General features: G+C 42.0%; 1 protein-coding gene across 1 annotated transcript in view; it reads left to right on the top strand.

Annotated features, from left to right (window-relative positions):
• CHRM5 (cholinergic receptor muscarinic 5) overlaps positions 1–14,506 on the top strand; it is a 247,436-nt gene extending 232,930 nt beyond the window's left edge. The window contains exon 2 of the mRNA XM_066608497.1: positions 12,202–14,506. Within this exon, the coding sequence (XP_066464594.1) occupies positions 12,259–13,836 (1,578 nt within the window). The 5' untranslated portion in view covers positions 12,202–12,258 and the 3' untranslated portion in view covers positions 13,837–14,506. The remainder of the gene's footprint in view (positions 1–12,201) is intronic.
• Positions 14,507–25,643: the final 11,137 nt, after the last annotated feature.

Raw genomic sequence — 25,643 nt, 5'->3', positions numbered from 1 at the left:
AACTCCACTTTAATCAGGGACATAGTCTTACTCCCTTTTAATAAAAAGGACTATCAACAAGGGTCTTATTCACCAAGATAGGACTAATAGGGACAATCACGTAAATTCTAGGGCAATCCTCGGCCCTGCTCCTGAGGAACCGCCCCAGACAGGGGCGGAGAAACGCGTCGAGCAAGCAAACACCCTATTTTTTATAAAGTTGAAACAGAGTAAATACTCTATTCTTTAAAAAATTGAAACACGTAAAGACACTTTAAGCAATCGCCCACGTTTGGAGTGATTACTTTACCCCTGAACGTCAAAAGACGTAAAAACGTCTGAGCGACTGCTGAATAATCTCTCTATTGTCAACGTTGAAATACGTACAATAACATCTGAGTGATTGCTTACTGCATGAAACAATCCCTCTATCATCAACGTTGTAATACACAAACTCTGAGTGATTACTGACTATATACGGTGTAACATACACATCTGATCAACTATATGAATCCCTACTGTATTCAGGTGTATTGAAAGCGGCGACAAAAAACGGTCAGCTAGTTTCCAGCCTTTAATCATAAACTGAGGTACCCTGTTTTCCTTGACTGGAAACCGGATACGTTCTGACCAACTCTTCGCATTGTGACATGCCGCTATAAACCGGTGACCCAGTCCCCTAATACTGTCAATAGGGGTTAACCTGACTGGCTATTAGAGGGGAATTGACACCCTCATATCATCTGATCACTGGGTCACGTTATATGATCCACGTTGTTAGTCCACGTTCGTTTTTGTTTGTTATATGATTTATGTGGCCCTAATTTTAATCAGTTATTAATAAAAGTTATAAATTTTAATTTTAATCTATATCTGTGAAAGGCGTCTTTATGACCATATAGATTTGGAATACCACTGTGATTTCTGTTATAATTGTGTTTGGTATGGCTGGTTTCCTCTCGAGGGACCTTACTGCCACTCAGTGGCTGTCAGATGCGGGAGCGGTGTTCTCTGAAGGAGAACTTAACCGACAAAACCAGGAGAACTCTATTAATACATGCTTTAAGGAGCTGACGGCCCAGTACCGCGAGTTCACCAGAAACTGGTGGGAGGTACAGGGACTCCAGCGATACGAAGAGCATAAAATTATACCTAGAGGACTCAGGAATCCAATTATACCCCCTAAACGTATTAAGAACCCAGAATTCATTAAGAAATGGGAAGATGAATCCACTGCATTTTCCCTTCAACTAATTAAGCTACTATTAGAGGAAGAAAAAACCACACTAGCAACAAATCAGAAGAAACTGGACGATTTGATAGCTAAAACTAAGACATTTTCCTCAGATCCAGACTTCCCTGCTAAGGAAAAAACTCTACAAACCAACATTGAGAAATTAACTTTACAAATTAAAGAACGAAAACACGTACAATTTAACAGAGACCTACAGGATTTTCGTGAAAATCGGGTTTATATTGATAGGGGTAGATTCTCTGAGACAGATATTAGCTCCTCAGAGCCTGAGCAATCGGATAGTGAAAGGAACAGTAGTAGACGACCCCCGCGACCACAAAGACGGGGCCCATTTGCACAACAACCAAGGAGACGTGGGAGATCAACACAACCTGCCGGTTTTTTAGAACAACCGATCTCCCAATACTTCCTGAGGGGGAGGAGAGATCAGTGACCAGAAAGTTGATCAATAGATCTAGAACTGGTAGGAAATCACCACAACATCAACCCGCCACTCCTTTGGGCCCCAGACTAATGGAGACAACACCGACAGATAAATTGCAGGTGGTGAATCTGTCAGACTACCACCTTACTACGGATGAAAGACGAGTTTTGGAGAGGGGGCTGTCCTTCGTCCCCACGACACAATACAACCCGTTCGTGTGGGCGAAGGACATCTCCCTCTTCACTCGTAAGTTGCGGTGGCACAAATACTTCAGTACCAAAAACCGGGAACGCGCTAAAGAATTAGGGCTTGCTGTTACAGACCTACCTGGCCTGGACACACTTCAAGCCCTTGAGGATGAAAATGAAAGACAAATTGGAACCGGTCCTTTCACGGACCTAAAGTCACCTAATACCTCAAATCCCCCGGCATGTCCATGCCCGGAAATTGATATTTTTGAGCGCCTGGTTACGGAAGATCTGAAGATGATTAAACCCCGCAAAAAATGTCCTAATCTATCGCGAGGGGAAAGTGAAGCATTACAAAGACTTAAAACAAATGAAGATTTAATTATTAAACCAGCGGATAAGGGGGGTAATGTCGTGGTTATGAACAGGGACAAATATAAACAGATGTGTTATCATCTGCTAAGTGATTCTGCTACGTATAAAGTCCTAACCACTGATCCAACAACACACTTCCAAAAGGAACTAAGGGAACTCCTGTATAAGGCCCGGGAGACAGAATGCATCGACAAAAATGAATTCATATATATGAATCCAACACATCCAATCGTGGCTACCTTTTACGCTCTACCTAAGGTCCACAAGGGGAAGGACCCCCTTCGTGGAAGACCCATTGTGTCGGGTATTGGGAACCTCACACAGAATATGAGTACTTACGTAGACGAGATATTACGTCCGTTCGTAACATCCCTTAGATCCCATGTGAGAGATACCATGGACGTCCTTAAAATCATCGATGGGATCTCGGTGGACCCCGACACACTTCTTGCCACATTGGATGTGGAGTCTTTGTATAGTTCCATCCCCCACGAGGGAGGTATAAGGGCCACACAGTTCTTTTTGGAACAGAGGGGGACACAATTTCTACAACATAATCAGTGCGTTCTAAACTTTCTATCGTTTATTCTGACCCACAATTTCTTTTTGTTCGATACCCAGTACTTCCACCAGCTCAGGGGGACGGCGATGGGGACATCTTGTGCCCCATCGTACGCTAATCTCTACCTGGGCTGGTGGGAGGAAAAGTACATTTATCCGAACGAAGAATGGTCTGAAAACATCACCCTCTGGTTGCGCTTCATTGATGATATCTTGGTCCTCTGGAGAGGTTCTGAGGTATCATTCCATAGATTTGTTGAAACGCTTAACACCAACAACTTGAATCTCAAACTTACATCGGAAATCAACAGAAAATCCATTGCTTTCCTTGATTTATTGATCCAGAAAAATGCTGATGGATCTATTACATCGACTCTCCATCGTAAAGCAACGGCTACGAATAGCCTCCTTAAATGGGATAGTCATCATCCCTTCACTCTTAAGAAAGGAATCCCAAAAGGGCAGTTCCTTAGAGTTAAACGGAACTGCTCTAATGACGAAGATTTCCAAAGAGAGAGCGAAAGACTTAAGCAACGTTTTCTGGAGAGGGACTATCCGAGTAATATAATTGAAGACGCACTGAAACATGCAGAATCACAACCAAGACAAAACCTTCTAACCCCTAGACAACGCGACAATACAAGAACTTCAAGGATCATCGGGACTTTTGATACAGGAACCAAGGAGGTACGGTACATCCTGGAACACTACTGGACCATCCTCTCCAATGACCCAGACCTGAGTGACACCATACCAGCATACCCGATGATAACATTCCGGAGGGGTCATAACCTCAGGGATCATCTTGTCAAGAGCCACCTGACCCCCTGCCTGAAAGAAAACTGGTTGGGTAGCTTAAAACCGTGTGGGACATTTCCATGTCACGATTGTGAAGCGTGTACTTTTATACTGAAGAGTAAGACGTTTACCAGTGCTAGTACCAACAGATCCTACTCCAATAGGAGTTTTATTAACTGTAAAACACGCAACATCGTTTACATGGCGTCTTGCCCGTGCCCCAGGAACTACGTCGGGAAGACTATTCAGGAGTTCCGGCGTCGTATCCTGGGGCATGTAGGTAATATTCGACGCCGGGAAAAGACACCACTGGCAGATCACTTCCTAACAGTTCACAATGGCAATCTGACTGATTTGAAATTCCAAGGAATTGAAAACCTACGAACTAATGTCAGACGGGGCAACATTGACAAGATGCTTCTTAAAAAAGAAGCGGCCTGGATCTTTAGGCTAAATACGGTAACCCCCGCCGGCCTAAACGCAACACTAAACTTCAATTGCTTCCTCTAAACCCTTTATTGCTGATGATGGATTCATAACATCCATAAAAGTCTTTCAACATCTACTACACTACCCAGTGACTCCTGGTTTATGTCGGATTTATCCCCGCCCTATTATGGGATGAACAGGGGATCAACTTGAATATTGAACATAACTGTATTTGTTCTTCCTTCAGATTATTTATTTCTATTGAATAACATGGGATTAACTTTCTATACGATATCCTTCTATAATCACCTCCGTATCTGATTTCAATCAGCATGTATGTATAGAGACATCTGGCCGGTTCACACCGACTCTTCCTACTTACATGCAAAAAAACTATTACTTGATCTTTAAAAACTTGGGGTATACATACTTTATATAATCTACATCCCAGAGACCATCACTGAATGGGAAGTATATATTTTGGGCTCCCTACCATGAATAGTCCGTTACCCATAGCAACCCTGTGCAAACCTGGCCGTGATACTTCCATATGAGGGAGATTAATATGCACATCATGAGGCTCAAATTTTTTGAGCATTGACGGCCCCCTCTGTCACTGGTTACACAGACCGAGCATAGGGGGGCGGTGAGACAGCATCGTAGCCACTCCCACGCTGCCTGATTGACTCACTCCACTCCGCTCTCGCTCACCCCGCCCCTGGTTACAGCCTCTAACTGACGACATCGCGCTACCGTCCTCCCGTCCAATCGGGACGTACGGAGCGCGGTGACGTCACGCGGCAGCGCTGGATGCGTTCCAGCGTGGAACGCGGAAGTATTACACTTCATAGTATGCTGCCGACGTACGTAGCGCGGTGACATCACCCGGCAGCGGTGGATGTGTTCCAACGTGGAACACGGAAGTGGTACACCATTAAGGATACCGCTGATCACGGCCCTCTATCAAACGATCGGGAAGGTGTTTTGCACACATCTGAAACAGCGCTATTGCCCGGACTTCAATCTGTACCAGAAAAGTGATCTGGTAAGTACTAAGATGAATGGAACACATTGCTATTCACCTAGATAAGTGAAACCCGCCCTAAAAGGGAACCCATTGGTTAATTGTCGACAGGCCCCCGGAAATGGGAGGAGCTACATCTCTTTTTAATCCCTGCTGTGAGCTCTGGAACTTCATTGCCAGCCGCTCACCATCAGAGCCGCAGGCGCTACACCTTCTCTCCTTTCTTCCATCCGCGATATTCCCCCCCCCCCCCCCCCTTACTATTGGGGTTGTGCAGCTCTGTCCGGCATCTGGGGCATTGCTGCTAACCCATATAGGCGCATTGGATCATTGATCCATCCCTGGTACAGGGACCAAGAAGCAGACAATCCTTTACAGGCTGCAGGCTGTAATAGGACATTGGTCCAATATCTGTGGGTGTGGACCACAGGTCTATCCTACTAGCCCTTTATCTTTGGGCATGATACATATTGCGCCAGTGGAGAGAATTGTTTTTTGAGATTCCTCCTGGGGAAAGTGAGCTGGTACATCCAACTCCTACCTACTCGCCTTGAGACTCATATATACTTACCGGTCTCGATGCGACTAGAGACGGACTCAGATTAATACTTATAGGCTACAATTGGTCTCTTTGCTAACTCCAACAGCAAAGTGACCCCCTACACTAAGTTTCTGAGCCGCGAGAGAGGGGGAAGTAGGAATAGGAGAACTCCACTTTAATCAGGGACATAGTCTTACTCCCTTTTAATAAAAAGGACTATCAACAAGGGTCTTATTCACCAAGATAGGACTAATAGGGACAATCACGTAAATTCTAGGGCAATCCTCGGCCCTGCTCCTGAGGAACCGCCCCAGACAGGGGCGGAGAAACGCGTCGAGCAAGCAAACACCCTATTTTTTATAAAGTTGAAACAGAGTAAATACTCTATTCTTTAAAAAATTGAAACACGTAAAGACACTTTAAGCAATCGCCCACGTTTGGAGTGATTACTTTACCCCTGAACGTCAAAAGACGTAAAAACGTCTGAGCGACTGCTGAATAATCTCTCTATTGTCAACGTTGAAATACGTACAATAACATCTGAGTGATTGCTTACTGCATGAAACAATCCCTCTATCATCAACGTTGTAATACACAAACTCTGAGTGATTACTGACTATATACGGTGTAACATACACATCTGATCAACTATATGAATCCCTACTGTATTCAGGTGTATTGAAAGCGGCGACAAAAAACGGTCAGCTGGTTTCCAGCCTTTAATCATAAACTGAGGTACCCTGTTTTCCTTGACTGGAAACCGGATACGTTCTGACCAACTCTTCGCATTGTGACATGCCGCTATAAACCGGTGACCCAGTCCCCTAATACTGTCAATAGGGGTTAACCTGACTGGCTATTAGAGGGGAATTGACACCCTCATATCATCTGATCACTGGGTCACGTTATATGATCCACGTTGTTAGTCCACGTTCGTTTTTGTTTGTTATATGATTTATGTGGCCCTAATTTTAATCAGTTATTAATAAAAGTTATAAATTTTAATTTTAATCTATATCTGTGAAAGGCGTCTTTATGACCATATAGATTTGGAATACCACTGTGATTTCTAATTGTGTAGAGTGGTTAAATAGCATCCTTACAAATATATGGGCCCACATTGTACCTCCGTATGCCCAGATTTAAATAAGGGGCAATGAGATTTTTTTCCCCACTGATGCATTTGGAATCTCAGTGGCTCAGCAACGTGCACAAGGCTTCTGAAGGACTTGTAGGAAATTAGAAAAAAGAGTTTGCTTTTTCTTGCACAAACGCCAGACATGTCCATGTTCTGTGGTTGGCATTGCTTCCCTGCGTTGTGTGACTAGGGCTGAGAAACAATATTAGATATAGAACCTATACAAGACTGCTGCTACTTCTGGACAAAAACATACCCTTTTTTTGAATATACACACGTTGTAAAAAAAACAAACAAATCAAGCACCTAGCAGAATTGTTGGGATTGAATGAAACTTTCTCTGTGTGATTGTAACGATATAAATAAGTGATTACAATATTAGTGCAAAAGGATCAGTTATTGCAGAAAACTGAACACTTGAAGGGAAGCTCTAGGACCCTGTTGTACAGCCTCTAGCTTGGATACAAGATGTGATAAGGGGGGCATGGAGGCTCTAGTACCCTGTTGTACCGCCTCTAGCTTGGATACAAGATGTGATACAGGTGGGCATGGAGGCTCTAGGACCCTGTTGTACTGCCTCTAGCTTGGATACAAGATATGATATGGGTGGGCATGGAGGCTCTAGGACCCTGTTGTACTACCTCAAGCTTGGATACAAGATATGATATGGGTGGGCATGGAGGCTCTAGTACCCTGTTGTACCGCCTCTAGCTTGGATACAAGATATGATATGGGTGGGCCTGGAGGCTCTAGTACCCTGTTGTACTGCCCCTAGCTTGAATACAAGATGAGATACAGACGGGCATGGAGGCTCTAGTACCCTGTCATACTGCCTCTAGCTTGGATACAAGATGTCCACAATAAATAACTTATGTATAGCAGCACTCACTTATACCACCATTCTAGTGGGAAGCAGGAAATACTTGCATGCTCAGTATAAGGATCTCGATCACAGATCCAGTTGTCAGATAAATCCAGAAAGTAGATCTGAGCAGCAAACTAGTGTAAAATTCACATCCTCATATGCAGAGGGTGTCTGTTTATTCACTTCCACATATAAAAGACTTTTATATCTGGAAAGTCTTTTATATGTGGAAATGAATAAACAGACACCCTCTGCATATGAGGATGTGAATTTTGCACTAGTTTGCTGCTCAGATCTACTTTCTGGATTTATATGGATACAAGATGTGATATGAGCAGGCATGGAGGCTCTAGTACTCTGTTGTACCGTCTCTAGCTTGGATACAAGATGTGATACAGGTGGGCATGGAGGCTCTAGTACTCTGTTGTACTGCCTCTAGCTTGGATATAAGATATGATACGGGTGAGCATAAAGGCTCTAGTACCCTGTTGTACTACCTCTAGCTTGGATACAAGATGTGATACGGGCAGGCATGGAGGCTCTAGTACTCTGTTGTACCGCCTCTAGCTTGGATACAAGATGTGATACAGGTGGGCATGGAGACTCTAGTACCCTGTTGTACCGCCTCTAGCTTGAATACAAGATGTGATACGGGGGTGGCGGGGGGATGGAGGTTCTAGTACCCTGTTGTACCACTTCAAGCTTGGATACAAGATATGATGTGGATGGGCATGGAGGCTCTAGTACTCTGTTGTACTGCCTGTATCTTGGATACAACATGTGATATGGGCAGGCATGAAGGCATACAGGTTCTGTATGGTATCCTTTTGGCATATCAGTCCACATTTATTTTAACTGAGCCTCTAGATTGTGCAAGCTCATAGGCTGTCAAAGTTGGCATTCCATTTGATCCCATACATGTTCTATTATCGTTAAATCTGGTGACCGGGCAGCCACAGAAGTGTGACAATGCTGTGGGGGCATTCCTGTAGCACCCTTGCTACGGTCAAGCATTATCCTCCTGGGAAATGCTCATTTGACGTTCTATCATGAGAGGAACACATGTGGCTGCAGGATGTCCTGAACATATCACTGAGCTGTCATTGTCCCTCGTACGACTACTAAAGGTGACCGACTGTCATATGCAATGCCCCCAGATCAACACATTAGCAGTGGGGGCAGTGTGCCACTCCACAGCAAAGGCAGGATTAAGGCGCTCATCCCTAGGTCTCCAGACACGAACATGTCTATCATCAGTGCCCAAACTAAACCTGGATTTATCTCTGAATAAAACCTAGCTCCACTCTGTAGCAGTCTAGCTTCATTGTTCGCGACAACACTGCAAACAGATGACATTGGGTCGGTGTCAAAGACATGTAATGGACGCCATTAGACCAAATGTCCTTTAGCCAAGCACCTGGAAATGGTTCTGACAGACACAGGGGCCTGTAATGATGGTGCCACCTATCTCTGGATGGTGGACAACAAAACAGTTGGAGCTGCTCCGGCTTGTCGGACAATCAGACGATCCTCTCTACTAGTGGTCTGTCAAAGGCATTCTGAGCTCAGTTACCTTGTGTGCCCTCTTGCATCCACTGGTCCCAACATCTCTAATAGTCTGGTCAGTATGGCCCAGGTGGTGGCAATTAGTTGATATGACCATCTAGCTTCTCGCATACCAATAATGTGCCCCTCTCACACTCTTATTTGGGCAAAATCTGTTGGATTTTTTTACAAAGCGTGTATATACGTATAATATGCATGTTTGTCATTTGTTTGAAAAACAGATGGCATTCTTCCACTGCTGGCAAGCAGAATACACAATAAATTAATTATCTTTATTTCCAATTTCCATTTCTAGTTCTTCTATTATAAATATAAGAAGTCATGTTGTTTTTTCAAACAAGGCAGGTAATTGGAGGCAGGCTTGACATTTACTCTTTAGAAATTATTTATTTGGCACATATTCATTTTACTTTCATATGTTCAGATAACACAGCAATGATCAACAATGCAGAATTTACATAATGTAGAATTTAGCTAGTACAGTATGTGGCTAGGGGGCATGTGGCCCAGGAATCTCTGCCATGGGCAGGATAAACAGATACAAAGTGAGGGAAGTGAAATCCTTTTACTTCTTCATATATTTTCAGACTTCTCTGCAGCATTGAATGTAACTTGTCACTACTTACTGCTTTTCAGTGTCTAATTTCACACAACATACTATTAGTTGAAGGAAACATGCAAAAACTTTTGTGCAGGGAGTTTGTAAGGTGGTAAACAGTTCTTCTACTATAGAAACGGTGACTCCATATAATTTCTCTGTTATTCATCATCCAATGGAACAACCTAGGGTTTTTTATGTTGTGACAAATTCTGTGTGGCCTCATGGACTTGCCAAATTTTGGGCTTTACAACTCAGAGCTTGTATGGAGATATGATGGCTGTATGCATGAGCACTATACGGAGCACTATATTTGCAGAGACTGGAAGTGACATGCCTGTTTATATGCTCATCAATGGATGCACAATCCATAGGGAGTTATGCACTTATCACTTGTCCTAAACTTCAGCTGAATATACAGTACTCAGAAGAGTATGTTTAATGTAATTTTAAAGTACATTTTATGCTACCTGAAATGAAAAAAGCCAAAAAAATATTAACAATCATAGACACATACATTAGACTCACAATTTAAAAACACTTAAAATACTATGATCTGGTATTGGAATAACAGCAAAATAAAGCCTAAGTACCAGCTTGCTCAAAGAAGGGAAAAGGGACAAATCAAACGTAGGGTGAATTAGCGGAATAATGAAAAGCACCTCTAGTATCATGTTCTATTATTTATGTACTACGTTTGATTGCCCTCTTTCCTTTCTTTCGAGCAAACTGGTACTTAGGCTTTGTTTTGCTATTATTCTGATACCGTATCATTGATCTACTATTATCCAATGGATTTGGATAGCATATTGTTATGTTATGCTGCCTAATTGTATCTGCTGCTCCTACATTGTCTTGATACATGTACATGTACTTTGGTACTTTTGTTGCTACTTTGTTGCATTTTGCACTCATGTTTTGAGTCATGCCTCTAGTGACTGATCAGTTTATTTTGACTTATCAGCCCCTTTTCTTTCTCCCTTCGTATTTTAAATGTGTTTTTTTTAACTGTGAGTCTAAAGGCCCATTTAGACACAACAATTATCGCTCAAAAGATGTCTTTTGAGCGATAATTGTTGGGTCATTTACATCGCAAGACGATCACTCAAATGTTGAGCATTCAGCTAGCGCTACGGTGGATGCGAGCGTTTGCATCCAGCTGTACCCCGCTCTGAGCGCTGGACTGTCATACAGCTGAGCTCTCCCGCGAAGGATGCAGAAGACAAGCAGGGTGTCCCGCTTGCCTTCTGCATCCAGCTGTTCCCCGCTCCGAGCGCCCGGCTGTTACACAGAAGGATGTAGAAGACAAGCGGGGTGGCCTTGCTTGTCTTCTGCATCCAGCTGTTTTCTGCACGGAGCGCCCGGCTGTTATACAGCCAAGCCCTCTATGCGAGGTATGGAGCATGCAGCTAGACAGCTGCGTTCTTCATACCCAATCTGTCATCAGGAGGTGGGATACAGCCGAAACAATAGTATTGGCTGCATCCTGCTGTAAAGTCATGATGAGACTCATCGTTGTCTTTCACCATGCTGAAAGACAACGATGAGCAATGGTTTAACGAAAACTGCACAACGTAAGTGCAGTTACACACAACGATTATTGCTCAAAAGACGGCTTTGAGAGATAATCGTTGTGCATAAATGGGCCTTAATGTATGTGACTATGGCCCCCTGCACACTGCAGAGCCGAATTACGTATGCGGAAACCAGCCCTGCCAGCAGTGGCATCTGTGCGTACCTGTCGCTTTGCTTTTTCTTCTGTACTGTGGATGGTCCAAACAGCGAGCCGCCAGACATGCATAGTACAGATTTTATTTTTATTTTTGAGCTACTGCTTTTCCCGTGTCATCGCCTAGCAATGATACGGAATCCGCGACCTTTCTACAACATGATTGTGGAAGGGCCGCGAATTGGACGGCTTCCATTAACTTCAATGGAAGCCTTCCACGTGGAATCCGCAATAAAAATGGAGCATGCTGCAATTTTTTTCCTCCGCTTGCAGAAACCACAATTGGTTTCCGCAAGTGTACAGTTAGAATCGATTTCCCATAGCATGCTATGGGCGCTATTTGCTGTGCAGACGACTGCAGGATTTCGCAGCATATATCCATCTATGGGCAGGAGCCCTATAAGTGTTAATAAAGATTATTGGCTTTTTTTTGGGGTGTACATATTTTTTAGATGTGATTTTGGTTTTATGGATACTATAGTATTCACACATCCTTTTGGCATTCCTTTTTCCACATTACAGTGGCGCCCGTCTGTGATATTTATATATGTAATGTAGTGGATGTGTATTACTTAACATAGTTATTGCACTAATAAAACAACATACAGCCAATCCATTTTGCCTTATAGGCACCTATATTGTAGAAACTGCATGTTCATTAAAATTGTCCACTCTATATTAAGATTTGATTAGTAACATAAATATATTAAACCTTTGTCTTCTCATTTCAGAACCAGCACAGCTGTATATCCGTGTCCACATCCTTAGGATCCCTGAAAATCAGGAACATGGAACCAAACTCCACTTCATTAAGTCACACCAATGGGACAAACTCCTTGAAAGCTCACAGCCTTTGGGAAGTTATCACTATTGCCACAGTCAGTGCAGTGGTCAGCCTGATAACTATAGTAGGAAATATCCTTGTGATGGTTTCCTTTAAGGTAAACAGTCAGCTGAAGACTGTGAACAATTATTACCTTCTGAGCTTGGCCTTTGCTGACCTCATCATTGGCATATTCTCTATGAATCTCTACACATCTTACATTTTAATTGGTCACTGGTCCTTGGGTAGCCTGGCATGTGATCTTTGGCTTGCTCTGGATTATGTGGCTAGTAATGCCTCTGTAATGAACCTGCTAGTTATTAGTTTTGATAGGTACTTTTCTATAACACGACCATTAACGTACAGGGCAAAACGTACACCTAAGAGGGCCGGGATCATGATTGGACTGGCCTGGTTTATTTCATTCATTTTATGGGCTCCTGCAATCCTCTGCTGGCAATATATTGTTGGAGAGCGCACAGTGCCCCCTGAAGAATGTCAGATTCAGTTTCTTTATGAACCAATAATCACCTTTGGAACGGCCATTGCTGCCTTTTATATCCCAGTGTCTGTCATGACCATTTTATACTGCCGTATTTACAAAGAAACAGAAAAACGCACCAAAGATCTGGCTGAGTTGCAGGGTTCGGAGTCGGTGGCTGATTTCGAGATGATAAGGCCACAGGGAGCTTTGCTAAAATCCTGTTTTAGTTGCAAGCAGCAAACACTCACCAAAAGAGAACGGTGCCAGGCCTCTTGGTCATCATCCAGTTGTAGTACCTCTGCTACAGTCAAGATCTCTCACAGTCCCAACATCTGTAATGAGTGGGCTAAAGAGGACCAGCTGACTACCTGCAGTAGTTACCCATCTTCAGATGATGAGGACAAGCAGGCTAAGGAGGGTGTCTTCCAGGGTGCCTATAACAACCAAACCGCAGCTCAAAAGGAAGAAGAAACCAAGCATATACTCACAACAGAGCAGCCGGTGCTAAATGATTATGATAATGAAAGATATTTTTTAACTCCAGGTAAAAGTCAAGCACAAAAGAGTCAAAAATGTGTGTCTTACAAATTTAGAATTGTCGTGAATGATGATGGATCTCAGGAGGTCAATAATGGGTGCAGAAAAGTAAAAATCACTCCTTGCTCATCTATGTCCAAAGGACACTCTTTGAGAAGCATGGACCCAACCTTCAGTAGTCATATGACCAAACGCAAGAGGATGGTTCTCATCAAAGAGCGCAAGGCAGCGCAAACACTAAGTGCTATTCTCCTAGCTTTCATCATCACATGGACTCCTTACAACATCATGGTTCTGGTTTCAACCTTTTGCTCCGACTGCATCCCATCCACCCTATGGCACCTGGGCTACTGGTTGTGCTATGTCAATAGTACAGTCAACCCTATTTGCTACGCCCTTTGCAACAAAACCTTCCGTAAGACATTCAAAATGTTGCTGCTATGTCGATGGAAAAAAAAAGGTGTGGAGGAAAAACTGTATTGGTATGGACAACATGCTCCGAGTCATAACAAGCTGCCTTGAGAGCAGTATACATTTAAACAATGTATTGTGGCAAGAAATGGGGATCAATGGTACAGTCAAAATCATAGCAGAACTGGGGACTATTGAATGGCTAGTACAAGGTCATGGAGATGCACTTTTCCCCCTTTATACATGCTGTGTTGACTGTTGACCACATTGCTGTGTTTAGCAAATGCGGTGTAGGCATTTGTGGTGAACAGTGGGATATATATGCCCTAACAAAATCACTGTAAAGCAAGTGAATCACCCATCTTTCTGTCCTACAAACTACATGGTCTCTAATGCCTTCTGATATGGGTCTTATTTTGAGTGCTGCTGCATGCTGGTGGCTTCAAGGAAACTCCTAATGTCCAATTTATGGAATATGTGCACCAGGAACAGAACTGAGCTTTTGTAAAGCAAAGCTCCAGCCTTTCATAGTTAGGAAGCCTATCAGTTGTTATCATGTTACTGTGCGAACAGTGGGATTCAGTCATTGTGAGTGCTACACATGATATGCTGCTTTTATTATGATGACTTATTATTTGATGTTGTACAGTTAAGAGCAGTTCTAGATAAGTAACAGGAACTGTTCTCTTAAAATAATTGGATATCAGTGGCAAAGTGTCAAATGTTCTAAGGACTAGAATGTCCTTACATTGTATTAGCAAAAAAAAAAAATAATTACGAAACAAACGCTGAAAATGTTACTGTTCTTTTGTATGGTGAGAAGTGACAAAAATTGTACCTGTCCAGTAATACTCACGTAAAGTTTGTTTCCTGTTCTCTGTTTATGTTTACATGTATCCCAAATTTAATTTTCTTCTGTTGAGGTCAGTACATGGTAATGCGTCAATGTAACTGACTTAAGAAGATTTATGGATTAAGAACTCGATATAGTAAACAGCAAATTTGAACCATTGGTATGTCCATTATTAAAGCAGTTTAATGTTTTCTAGTATTCAAGTTATATAATTGGAGTTTAGTTTTCTGCCACATATACTCTAACCAATTATGTTATAAATTTGTGAACAAAGATAGAATACTAAAGCTGCATTCCGGGACTTTTACTACTGATGATTACCTATCGTCAGATTAGATCATCAATGATTGCTCGGTGGGGCTCTGCTGCTCAGGATCCCTGTCGATCAGCTGATCCTAAGGCCCGCTATTGGTGCAGTGAGGCCGGATGTCCGCATCAGTGATCATGGCCAGAAGTGTAAAATTAAGCTTCCCTCATATTGAAATCAATGTGAACAATGCCTTCTATTACACTTCCAGCTCCTCACTGCAGTCAGAGGCGGAAGTGTAATAGAAGGCATTTACTTATGGTGTATGTTTTGTGTGTTTCTGAACCACAGCAAAAACAAACAAACATCAAAACTGCACGTTTTAAAAAAAAAAAATGCATACATTGTTCTAAAAAGTGCATGTGTTTTTTAACAATACATGTATTTAAAAAAACTGTATGCAGTTTTTGAAAAATGGATATTTTTTAATGCTTTTTTTTTTTTGCTGCAGTTCAGAAATGCACAACAAAGCACCAAAAAATGCAGAGTGTGAATGCAGCCTAATAAATGTTATGCACAATGTTTTAATTAAGAGGTCCACATTTTGTACCCTCTTAGTGCCGGGTTTAGACAATTAGAATACACATTCACCACATAGTAGAAATTATCCTAGGGCTGCACTGGGTAATTATGAGTTTTAAAGGGGTTTTCCTCAGGATCATCAATAGCTGGTCAGCTGCAGTCTAGTGCTTGGAACACCGAGCAATCAACTGTTCAGATGCCCACTGTTACTGGCAAAATACACAGGATACAGAGAAGACGCAGATAGCTCCAACCCAGTGTAGTGGCCAGTGCAAGTAAATGCAAGTACATCTCCCATTAATATCAATGAGAGCTGCATGTGCAATTATTAGCACTGACCACTACCCAAAGGTCGGAGCTACATGCTTCTGCTCTGTAGCCTGTGTCTTTTGCCGGCAGCAGCAGGTGCCCAAACAGCTGATCGTCTGGGGTCCGCCACTCAGGACTCTTACCAATCAGCTATTGGTGACATATCCAATAAAAATTGCCTGGAAAACCCCTTTAGTGTGTTCAATGCTGATTCTCATGACACTGATATACTGTAACTCACATACTTGCAACTACATTGAATTCTTAGATAGGAATTAGAATACAATTGACCAGCTCTAATAAAGTTTATATGATACAGTATACAGAGGTAAGAAAGGATGAAGAACAGGAGGCAAAAACGGAATGTTTCGAGCGAAGAACTGATTTTACTAGAATTATATTCAGCTTGCTCCAGTTCCAGCATCAATTACACCAAATCTCCAATGAATTTTATCTTTCATTCGATATGGTTCTTTTTATACATACGTAATAATAAATGTGTTTTTATGTTTGCACAATGGGGTAAAGATTCCGTTTGTCAATACATACCATTTTCACAAGTGTTCTTGTGCTGCTGTCTTCATTTGTCGTCTTGCTTTATGTTAATAGCCTCCATTATCTGTCAAATTCCTTGTTCGAATCATCAGTTCACCTCTAGAGGTTTCCTTTAGATCTCATGGATCATTTGTAACTACAGTATTCTTTGATTTGGGTTGAGCTTATTTATGATGGTAAAATAAGTAAGTGCGCCTATCAGTAAATTAACATTTGTACAACTTGCGTCACTGTTGCAATATGTGGGTATGCGGACTACAGGGCTTGAGGTAAAGGTGCATGACCCAGTGATGTACCCACTTTTTGATCATCTTTGAATTCTTGAGCCATGCAATGCCCCCTCAGGCCCTGCGTTACACGTGAAGAAATTTGTTTTGAGCCTGTAGAATCACAATTTTGTAAGTCAATGAAAAGAAAACCATTAGTAACCACAGTGTTACCTCCATGTCCCACATAAGCACATGGCCCGCCGAAGAGTTCTTAGTATGATAATCCTGAAATCCCTTCCCCCAAATCCAGGCTTTTGGACTCCTTGGGATATTTACTATAGGCACAACTAAAGTTTTGACAGCTTTAACATTACTGGTAAAATGAAGCTAACACATACTCTATAAACTTGTTGTTGACTCAGTGATTTGATTTAGGTCTTCAGATCCCATTTTCCTGCTCTGTTATGGGGGTAGGAAAATGGGATCCCCAAGCCTTATGATGAAACCGAATGGACCCCACTGACTATAATGGAATATGTTTAGTATTTATCCAGCTGTCCAGCATTCTTTTGGGTGAAATAACACAGTATGCTGTGCTATATTATTTGGGATTTCCATGGGAATCAGGAGCAGAAGCTCTGAGTGAAATCCTCAACGCTAATATGAACACAGTTTTAAAACATTACCAAACTCTTAACAGAATTTTGAGAGCTGTGGGATTTCTAATATTGGATTATAGCATTTAAATTAGTTTTAGTATTATTGTGATTAAAGGGGTTTTCCAAGGTTATTGGTATGGGGCCATCGCTGCACTCCAGTTTTCTATTTACAAGTACTATAGCGGTCACATAGGTTGTTTACCCCTGTGATTGCTGCAGCAAATAGAAGCCCCGACAAGAAAGTCACTGATGACATCTCATAAACCTGACGGGGGTTTCTACATTAGAAGTCCACGTGACAGGTATATGGGACATCACCAGGCCTTCTGGCTGGATGATGTCAACTGTTAGATGTTGTGGTGACTATATTTATATTGCAACCCCCAATTCCAAAAAACTTGGGATGCTGTGTAAAATTTTAATTAATGTAAAAAAAAAGAATGCAATGATTTGGAAATCTCATATAAGCATATTTTATTCATAATAGAACATACAACATATCAGAAGGTGCAAGTGAGATATTTTTTCATTTTATTTTAAAAATTAATGCACCAAATGTTTTCTATTGGTGAAAGGTCTGGACTGCCGGCGGCCGGTTCAGCACCCGGACTCTCCTTCTGTGAAGCCATGCTATTGTGATGGATGCAGTATGTGGTTTAGCATTGTCTTGCTGAAATATGCAAGACCTTCCCAGACATTGTCTGAATGGGAGCATATGTTGTTCTAACACCTCTATATACTGTTCAGCATTGATACTGCCTTGTAAGATGTGTAAGCTGCCCATGCCACAGGCACTAATGCAACCCCATACCATCAGAGATGCAGGATTTTGAACTGTGCCCTGATAACAAGCTGGATGATACCCTCCTCTTGAGTCTGCAGGGCATGGCATCTGTGGTTTACAGAAGGAATTTCACAATTTGATTCATCTGATCACAGAACAGTTTTTAATTTTGCTTCAGTCCATTTGAAGTGAGCTTTGGCCCAGAGAAGATGTTGTGGTTTCTGGATTGTGTTGATAAGTGGCTTCTTCTCTGCATGATACAGCTTTAACTTGCATCTGTGGATTACACAGTGACCTGTGTTAATAGACAATGATTTCTGGACACATTCCTTAGCCCATACACTGATCTACGTTATGCCTGTTTTTAATGCAGTGATGCCTGAGGGCCTGTAGATCTCGAGCATCCAATATTTAACATTGGTCTTGTCCCTTGTGCACATGAGTTTTTCCAGGTTCTCTGAATCTTTTGATATTATGTACTGTAGATGGTGATATATTTAAAATCTTTGCAATTTTACATTAAGGAACATTTTTCTGAAATTGTTTCACAATTTTTAGACATAGTATTTCACAGATTGGTGAATCTCTGACCATCTTTGCTTCTGAGAGACTCTGCCTCTTTGACATGCTCTTATACACAGTCATGTGACTTAGTAGAAAATCGACTCTCCAGCTGTTTTTCATTAGTACCGCTTACTTTTCCAGCCTTTTGTTACCCTTGTCCCAGCTTTTATGAGATGTGTTGCCATCTATTTCTAAAGGAGTTTATATTTTAATATGAAATGGAAAAATGTCTCACTTTCACCTTCTGATATTTGTTCTATTGTGAATAAAATATGGTTATAAGAGATTTCTAAATGATCGCATTCTTTTTTTCTTTACATACATTTACAATTGACACAGCATCCCAACTTTTTTTGGAATTGGGGTAACATATAGTTTTGGATATGGGGGCCCAAAACTATTTAAAATACATAACTCAGAAAACCTCTTTAAGTTAATATTTTCATTTATTGAAGAAAAGTAGTTTCATTTTACTGTATATCTTGTTTCATCTTACTGGGTTGTATTTGGCAATTTGACCCAGTCAAAATTCATTCAATTCAATGCTGAGCACTGCCTCTGATTGGTCACAGCGCTCAGCCAATCAGAGGCAGTGCTTTCAGGAGGCGGGGATTTTCAATCTCCAGCCAGAAGAGAAGCAGAAGAAGAGTGCGGGGACCTGCAAGAAGACGCACCGGAGATGACAGTGTTACTAAGGTGATGTATAATTATTTTTATATTTTATTACAGTTATGGATTATTTTCGGGGTAGGGCTTATATTTCATCCCCCCCCCCCACTCCCGAAAATCCTCGTCGCGGGGAGCCCCCTGCTACTGCTGTCACAGCAGTGGCAGAGGATTGCAATCCTCTCCCATTGGTTTCAATGGGGCTGGAGCTGCTGCCGCTGGCCCCATTGGAAACAATGGGCGAGATCGCAAAAAGAATGGACCTGCCATGATTTTTAGAGATCGCAGGATCGCAAGCATCACAAGATCGCAGATGTGGCGTTAGCTATAGGGAACCATGGGATTCATAATCTTGTGATCTCTCGCAGAATCACAATGCAGAGAAAACGCACCCTGAGTGTATAAAAAACTGATGCTGTTTTGAAGACAAAGGGTGGTCTAACAAAATATTGATTTGATTTAGATTTCTCTTTTGTTCATTCACTCTACACTTTATTTGACAAAAAAACCTAACACTTCTATTTTTAAAAGCTTTCTTTCTTCACAGCGTTTTTCCACCTGTCTGATACTTTTGCACAGTACTGTATATAAATGGGACCATCATTGTTTCTTTCAAATTGATAAGCTATTGCATAGCTAATTTACAAGGTACTGTTTTAGTGATACCTTTGCAGAAATGTGTAAATTGGTGCATTTACATACCGGTATATCAACCTGAGTGCGATTCTTTCGTATTGATTTTTGAAATCAGCATACCCGATTGTATAAGGCCTAAAAAGTGCCAATCAATTCGGCCACGACACTACAGGCCATTATACATGCCAATACTTGTAGGTGAGAATACTTCCAAACATATTGAGTCCAAAAAAAGCCTGTACAGCAGTGCACAGGGACCATGCAGAATAATAAGGAGCCATATGACCTCTGTGCATTACTGTACAGGTAATATGCATAAGCCCTTATTTGTGTATACTAGCCTGTAGCAAAATAATAAATAACAAATAAATATGTTTTCTTTTATGTTGGGCATAAAATAAATAATAAACAACATAAATAAATATATAAAATATAAATATTTTTGATCAAATTATGATTTTTAGTTTTTTTCAAGTGTAAATGGGGAGGTGTTCCAGTTTTCAGTGAATTTTTTCATTTTGATTTTTGAAATCAGCATACACTGTTACTTAAAACCTGAAATGTGCCTTCCATTCAGACAAAAAAAGGTCTCCGACACTACAGGCTAGTGTATACCCCAGTATTCCCCCTTCTAATCTGTTTTAGCTTCCTAAATTCCATAATGAAAATGTCCAGATCTGTTATCCAAGATCGCGGCTCCCAGTGCACTGCATACGTCATCTGAAGAAACAATCTCCGAGGGGACACGGAATTTACGAAGAGATCTGATGAAATGCCAATGGTTAACATCATATAATTATAGCTTTACAGGTAAGTGAAATATTCATACAATGAAGGGTCAATTTCAGTAGTGATCAAATTAAATCTGCTCTAGACAATCGCTTTATAACACAAGCTATCACAGGGAGTCCTTCCTGCTGCTGGATACAAAGCAATAAACTGCAATCTGCAGAAGAACCATTTAGCAAGTTTCCAATTCAACAATACACATCCTCAGAAGTTAGGCATCGACTACAGGAAAGCATCGGACTGCTGTGCGGTATCTCTGGTACATTATTCTTCTTCCTTTTACATTGGAGACATGTTGATAACAAACATACATTTTGCAATTGTTGTTTAAACCAATGAATTTGGCCATTGTCTAGTTTTTATTGTCTGAAAGCAATTATCCCATCAGGACAAAGTTTTTTTTAACCCCTTCCCGCTCCAGGACGTACATTTACGTCCTGGAGCGTCAGGGTATGTGTGAAGAGAGGTCGCAGGGAGACCTCTCTTCATACAGCGCGGGCATCAACTGTTTATTACAGCTGACACCCGCGGGCAATAGCCGCTATCGGGCCGTTCAGCCAATCGCGGCTATTAACCCTTTAAATGCCGAAACTGTAACAAGAATAAACAAACGCTCACCCTCTTTCCTGCATGCTTGTGGCTCGGCTATGTATCCATCCTAGGCAGTTTGTGTAGTCCTTCACGATATCCAATAGGAATTTTAGTAAAAAGAAAGTCTGCCTTTATAGGTATGGAAAAAATAATAAAGGCTAAGGATTTTTTCCATACCTGTGAAGGCAGACTTTCTTTTTACTAAAATCCCTTTAAATGCCACTGTCACTTCTGACAGCGGCATTTAAATCCCCCGAACAATGTTCCCCCACAGTGAGATCGGGGGAGCCGTGCAGGTGTCATGGCAGCCGGGGGCCTTCTGAAAGGCCCCAAGGCTGCCTTATCACACTGCCTATCAAGCCATCCTCATGGAGTGGCTTGATAGGCTGCCTGTCAAATTGCAGTATGACGTAATGCGGCAGGAGCGATCAAAACATTGCATGTTGTAGTCCCCCAGAGGGACTTAAAAGTAAAGTAAAGAAAAGATCAATAAAGTTTTTTTAATTGTAAAAAAAAAGTAATAAAAGTTTAAATCACCCCCCTTTTGCCATATCTACAATTAAAAATTCTAAATAATAAAATAAAAATACGTTTTTGGTATCGCCTCGTCCATAAAAGTCTGATCTATCAAAGGAGTACATTATTTACCCGCACGGTGAACGTCGTCTGAAAAAAAAAAATAAAGAACTTGCACTTTTTCAGTCGGCTTGTCTTCCAGAAAAAACACAATAAAAAGCGATCAAAATGGCGTATGTATTCCTAATTGGTACTAACAGAAACTACAGGACATCCCGCAAAAAATGAGCCCTCGCTCAACTACATCGACGGAAAAATAAAAGTTATTGTGCGCACAAGATGACCGCAAAAAATAATTGAAAAAAATTAAATGTCTTTGAAAAAAAGAGAGTAGTACAGTAAAAAAAAACTATACAGGTTTGGTATCGTAGTAATCGTACTGACCCATAGAATAAAGTTATCATGTCGCTTTTGTTACAGTTTGTGCTCCGTAGAAACAAGACGCTCTGAAAGATGGTGGAATGTTGTTTTTTTCTCATTATACTCCACTTAGAATTTTTTACAAGTTTTTCAGTACACTATATGGTACTTTAAATAGCACCACTGAAAACTACAAGTCGTCTCTCAAAAAACAAGCCTTCATACACCGATGTCGATAGATAAATTAAGGAGTTACGATTTTTTTAAAGGGGGGAGGAAAAAACTAAAATGGAAAAAAAAGGGGGCCGCGTTATTAAGGGGTTAAACACAGACACATGTGATCCCCTGATTAAGGCAGGTCCAGGTAGTCATCTAGAGCAGGAGCGGCTCTTGCTCTGAATTTAGTCTCTGAATAGTGCATACAAGATGGAGCCGTCCTCATTAAATAACTCCCTTACCAAAACTCTATCTAGATAGTTTTAGAAATATTTTTCTAGACCAGATAAAACAAGACAGGCAGCAACTCGCGTACACCAAGTAACACTACTACTCATCTGTTCTTGCTTTGTCCTACAGACCCAGGCAGCTGCTGACTCCAGTCTGCTAACTAGTGATATACACTGAGGAGAGTGATGGTGGGTCAAGAGGGGTATCAGCTCTCCTTAAGGAGAGCACCTAGAAGGTGAATGAGGAGACCTATAAGGCCACGCATGCTGCACTTCACAGGCCTCTCACTAGAATGCTGCACTTCACAGGCCTCTCACAGAATCCCACTGTACACTGGTGAGGGGCAAACTACCCCAAATAACTGTCTGTGTATGGATTCTGTCTTGGGTTTCAATTCCCAATCATTTTAATAAAGGGTCAGATATTGATTACCAAGAATGCTGCCATCTAATAGGTGGCGCTGCAGAGGTATTGTTCCATCTTCCTTCTTTGCGTATATTTTCCTGAGGAGCATGCATAGGCTTCTCACTAACCAAGCCAGAATCCTACTGAGCAGTGATGATTGGCAAACACACAAAAAGAGCTGTCTGTGTATGGATTCTTGCTTGGTTTTCAATTCCCAATTATTGTTATAAAGACCTATATGAAGGGACAGATATTGATTTGCAGAAATGCTGCTATCCAATAGGTGGTGCTGCAGAGCTATTATTCCATCTTCCATTTTGGCATATATTTCCCACAGGAGCATGCATGGCCTTATAAGTCTCCTCATTAACCTTATAGCTGCTCTCCTCAAAGAGAGATGATATCCCTCTCGACCCAGATCATAGGCCTCTCATTAACCAAGTCAGAATACTACTGCACACTGATGAAGGGGGAGCCTCCCAAAACATCTGTAAGTAAGAATTCTGGCTTGGTTTTCAATTCCCAATCATTGTTATGAAGACCTCTGTAAAGGGTGGGACATTGATTTGCAGGAATGCAGCCATGTAATAGGTGAGGCTGCAGAGCTACTATTCTGTCTTCCTTATTTGCATATATTTCCCAGAGGACAATGCATAGCTCTATAAGTCTTCTCATTAACCTTTTAGCTGCTCTCCTTAAGGAGATATGATACTGCTCTTGACTCAGATCACATGCCTCTAATTAGCCAAGGCAGAATCGTACCGTACACTAATGAGGGGCAACCCCACCTCCAAAAAACCAGCTGTATGTGTATGGATTAGGCTTGGTTATAAAGACCCGTATAAAGGGTCGGACATTGATTTGCAGGAATGCTGCTATCCCATAGGTGGTGTTGCAAAGTTCTTGCTACACCTTCCTTATTTGCATTTGTTTATAAGTCTCCTCCCTCACCTTCTAGGTGCTATCTTAAAAGAGAGACGATACCACTCTCGACCCACCTTATTTCCAATCGTTGTTATAAAGACCTGTATAAAGGGTCGGACATTGATTTGAAGGAATGCTGTCATCCAATGGGTGGCGCTGCAGAAGTATTGTTCCATCTTCCTTATTTGCGTATATTTTCCAGAGGAGCATGCATAGGCCTCTCACTAACAAAGCCAGAATCCTACTGAACACTGATGATTGGCAAATACACAAAAGGAGCTGTCTGTGTATGGAATCTTGCTTGGCTTTCAATTCCCAATTATTGTTATAAAGGGTCAGATATTGATTTGCAGGAATGCTGCTATCCAATAGGCGGGGCTGCAGAACTATTATTCCATCTTCCTTATTTGCATATATTTCCCAGAGGACAATGCATGGCCTTATAAGTCTTGTCATGATCCTTCTAGCTGATCTCCTTAAGCAGTGATGATACTGCTCTCGATCCAGATCAGAGGCCTCTCACTAGACAGGCTATAAAGGCTTCTATAAAGGGCCAGACATTGATTTGCAGGAATGCTGCTATCCCATAGGTGGTGTTGCAAAGTTATTGCTACACCTTTCATATTTGTGTTTATTTCCTGGAGGAGCATGCATGGATATGTAAGTCTCCTCCATCACCTTCTACGTGCTCTCCTTAAGGAGTCATGATATTGCTCTTAACCCACATCATCACCACTCTTTCATCATTTGTTATTGTGTCAATTAGGTTAGGATGTAAATGAACCCTCTGGAACTTGATGATTTTCATGATAGGTTTACTGGCAACTAGAGATGAGCGAACGTACTCTTCCGAGCTTGATACTCGTTCGAGTATTAGCGTGTTCGAGATGCTCGTTATTCGAAACGAGCACCACGCGATGTTCGAGTTACTTTCCCTTTCATCTCTGAGACGTTAGCACGCTTTTCTGGCCAATAGAAAGACAGGGAAGGCATTACAACTTCCCCCTGCGACGTTCAAGCCCTATACCACCCCCCTGCAGTGAGTGGCTGGCGAGATCAGGTGTCACCCGAGTATATAAATCGGCCCCTCCCGCGGCTCGCCACAGATGCATTCTGACATAGTTCAGGGAAAGTGCTGTCTTGCTGGAGTTGCTATAGGGAGAGTGTTAGGAGTTATTTTAGGCTTCAAGAACCCCAACGGTCCTTCCTAGGGCCACATCTAACCGTGTGCAGTAGTGTGGAGGCTGCTTTTTGCAGTGTTGCACTTTTTTTTTGTATATCAGCCGTGCAGAGCATTGCGTCCTGCAGTAATTTTACATTGTCCAGGGCCAGTAGTGGTGAGGCAGGGACAGAAGACATATTTAGTGTATATAGGCAGTGGGCCTTTCCAAAAACATTTGGGGAAAAAAATCTATTTGGGCTGCCTGTGACCGTCCTCAGTGTACTGGGTCTCTGCTGGGGGTAGTTGTCCTAATTCATATGCAGCCAGCTAAGTGTTACAGCAGGCTTGCGCAAAATTCTTTCCTGGCTCTGCTGTGCGTTCCGTAAGCGAGGTCAGCCTCCAACCACAGGCCAATAAGCAGCACATTTAATTACAGTGTTCTATTTCTGCACTACTGGTAATACAGCATGCTGAGGGGTAGGGGTAGGCCTAGAGGATGTGGACGCGGGCGAGGACGCGGAGGCCCAAGTCAGGGTGTGGGCACAGGCCGAGCCAGTGCGGTGGCCAGGGGTAGAGGCAGGGCCAGACCGAATAATCCAC

Source organism: Eleutherodactylus coqui, chromosome 6 (assembly GCF_035609145.1).
Source record: "Eleutherodactylus coqui strain aEleCoq1 chromosome 6, aEleCoq1.hap1, whole genome shotgun sequence".
In the NCBI taxonomy this organism is placed as follows: Eukaryota; Metazoa; Chordata; class Amphibia; order Anura; family Eleutherodactylidae; genus Eleutherodactylus; species Eleutherodactylus coqui.
The sequence above is the reverse complement of the archived record's forward strand: the minus strand, read 5'-3'. Positions and strand labels throughout refer to the sequence as shown.